General features: G+C 53.7%; 1 protein-coding gene across 1 annotated transcript in view; it reads left to right on the top strand.

Moving 5' to 3' along the window:
• The window catches only part of AJAP1 (adherens junctions associated protein 1), a gene marked incomplete at its 5' end in the record, with an annotated part of 11,639 nt that overhangs the window by 4,934 nt on the left and 3,627 nt on the right, over nucleotides 1-3,078 (top strand). Inside the window, one exon of the mRNA XM_010153274.1 lies at nucleotides 750-880. Coding sequence (XP_010151576.1) covers nucleotides 750-822 — 73 coding nt within the window. The remainder of the gene's footprint in view (nucleotides 1-749; nucleotides 881-3,078) is intronic.

The raw sequence follows: 3,078 nt of genomic DNA, 5'->3' as shown, positions 1-3,078 counted from the left end.
AGGCTGGCTCCCGCAGCTCTTTTGCTGGCGCTGGTGCGGAGTTACCCCACGTGGTAAACGCACGGTCCCCATCAGAGTTAGAGGAAAAATCTGGAGGTGAGTTGGGAGGGAGCAAATGAGCAGCCGGTGCTCCTGGCTGGAGCCGTGCGTGCGTGCCGTCCGTAGCTGACATGTACCTGCACGAAGGGCAGAAACCTGGAATCCCGTGGCTTAATGGGCGTCTTTTTTAACCACCGTCTTCCATATGCGCATGGGGTTTTGCTCGTTCGCCTTTTCCAGGCTTCCCTCAGGTCCTGGAAGGCAGAGACTTGGCGAGGGCTTTCAAACCGTTTAGTTGATTGTAGGCGTGCGTTGATTCGGACGGGAACCCCAGCCGAGTGGTGTCAGGGTTCCCAGCTTTGCTGCCATGGGGATGCTTTCTGGGACCGTTGTGTTTCGGGGCAGACCCCTTGCAGGCGATGATGGGGTCTGGGAGAGGGTGGCAGATAGATGTCCTGCTGCTGTTTGGGGCCATCTGTCCCCAGGGCGATTGGCAGCGTCAGAGGTGCTCACGCACAGAGGTTAAAATGTTTGTATTGCCGTCCGTCGTTTGCTTCTTCCCTGGTCTCCCAGGCCAATAAGCCCATTCAAAACTCTGCTTTATAGATTTTATTTTCCTCCAAAAGAGATGATTTTTGCAGCAGGCCACCTCGGCTTGCTCAGCGCGTTACAAAGCGGCACGTGCAAACCCCTTTTTCTGCTCGCTGTAGACCCTCTTCTTCTGACCGGCATCTTATTCCCGTGGCCTTTGTGTCTGAGAAATGGTTTGAAATCTCCTGCTGACTGGCCGAAGCCTGTTTGACTTCTGGGGGCAGGGCAGACGCCATCGGGCTGTTTCCTGGTACGTACCGTGCGCCCTCCGCATCCATCCCGTCTCCATCCTGCACCCATCATCCCCTGCCCGTGAGCGGCCGCTCTCTTCCCTGCCTGGTGCCATTCTCCCGCTCGTGCTTTTTCGGGATGTCGAATCCCGGTGTGGTGGCCGGGATGGCTGGACACGTCTCCTGCTGTGGGTGGGACGTTGGGTACCGAAACAGCTTTTCCACGGAGGTAAATTACAGATGGGCCCAGCTCAAAGGCAGGACTGGGACGGATGTGGACTTGGAAGCAAAGGGTCCCTGCGTCCGCCTTGAACTTTAGCCTCAACGTGTGTTTCAAGCCCACCTCTAAAACCTTGACAAGTGATAGTAATTTCCGGGCTGTGAAATGGCCTGATCTGTAATTAACCTCTCGCTGCATGATGGACAGCCCGTCTCGTTCAAGTCATGCATCCAGCACGCACGTTCCGTCGATACCCGAAAGCTCGTGTGATGATGCTTGCTGTCGTAAACGCTTCCGTGCTCCCGCTGTGAGGGTGCTGGGGTCATCCTCCTCCTCCTCTTCCTCCTCTTGCTGCCGTGCCCCTCCTTGCTCCGTGGGACACTGAGTCCACAGTCCCCAGCAGCCGAATTCACGCCTTGGGTGCTGCTGCAACCAAAAGAGTGCAACGATGTTGTGCCGGTTTCAACAGTGCATCGGTTGGGGAATGTTTTTTTTCCCATTTCTGAGTTGGTTTGAGCCGTTTTTCACCTCCTTGTGTTGCTTTTGAAGGTGGCACAGCCGAGAGCGGTGGGAGGACAAGCAGTTAGGGCTTGCGCTGAGCTGGCTCATGGTGGGGCAGCAGTGGCCATTTGAGCTGCGCGCTCCGATGAATTAATTGGTCTGTCCCAAGTCCCCGCTGTAATGAATCATATATTCAGTGTAAATGAAATTTCCAGCCTTCCCTGACTGCAGCTTACTCGGAATAGCCTGCTTAACATTACGCTCAGCTACTGAACACAGAAATCTAATTAGATTAGAATGGAAGGGAATAAAAAGTTAATGGTCTCGGATGTGCTCGGGGCTGGCCATGTCCGGGTAGGGCAGGAGAGGTGCGTGTGGCCGAGGGCAGAGAGCAGGAGGCAGAAAGGAAGGGCTCAGCCCTCTGCCCACTGGCGTCTTTGCCTGCAGGGTCTCGCTGGCATGACCCTGCGGCACAGCCAGCACAGTTCTGCCCCTGAAGAGCCTCTTCACTGTACCTTTTCCACCGTGAGTTTTGTAGTTTGTGATGTCTGGCTGTTGGCTTAAAATGATTTTTTAAAAAACACAGCTCAAAAGCCAAGCCACGGATGCCACCAGCAGCTCTTATGCCTGAAGTAGAGGGAATGAGCGGCTCTGAGCCATTGCCCACCACTGGCACTGCTCCTGCCTGAGGTCCTGGGAGACTCTGAGCCAAAGATTGTGCCCTGGTCACCTCCATAGATTTCTTTAAATAGCACAAAGCTGGTCCATTATGCCTTATTAAATCCTTGAAATTCTCATTGACCCCTTCTCATGGAATCCATAACACGCATATTGATGCACTCTGGAAAAATCCATCTGAGTCGTACCCAGAGCATTAGCTCCATAATAATTTTTCAGTTATTTATACAGTTCTGGAAGCTGATGTTTGGTTTCATTAATGTTAACAAAATGAGATTAATCCAAACCCTGTTCTCTGCCTGCACACACATGCGATGGCATGTTGGCACTAGGGTTTTTCCAAAATACAGATGTGTGAGCAGTATGTTACGGCAAGAGCTGGGATGCCCCATCCCTGGAAATGTTCAAGGCCAGGCTGGATGAGGCTTGGAGCAACCTGGTCTAGTGGAAGGTGTCCCTGCCCATGGCAGGGAGTGGGACTGGGTGGGCTTTAAGGTCCCTTCCAACCCAAACCATTCCGTGATTGCCATAGATCGCTCCCAAACGTGAGGAGTAACACAGAGAATATCGCCACGGCACAGGTAAGAGGAGAGATTGCCCTCGTCCCAAAATGGGGTCAACCCAAATCCATTAGAAGTTCAAAAAAGGTCGCTCAGTATGTTCCATCCTGTACGATTCCTGTGCGCGTTTGCCTACATCTTCTGCCGGGGCATGGTTGTCACAGCAAGGAGCTGCCGCGGTCATGGCGTGTCTCCGGAGTGGGCTTGGTGCGGGCTGCGGTGATGCACGGCTGTCCCTGCAGCCGGTGTTCGCCCCACT

This window comes from Eurypyga helias, unplaced genomic scaffold, assembly GCF_000690775.1.
Source record: "Eurypyga helias isolate BGI_N326 unplaced genomic scaffold, ASM69077v1 scaffold30036, whole genome shotgun sequence".
Taxonomy (NCBI): Eukaryota; Metazoa; Chordata; class Aves; order Eurypygiformes; family Eurypygidae; genus Eurypyga; species Eurypyga helias.
This window is presented reverse-complemented; position numbering and strand designations above follow the sequence as displayed.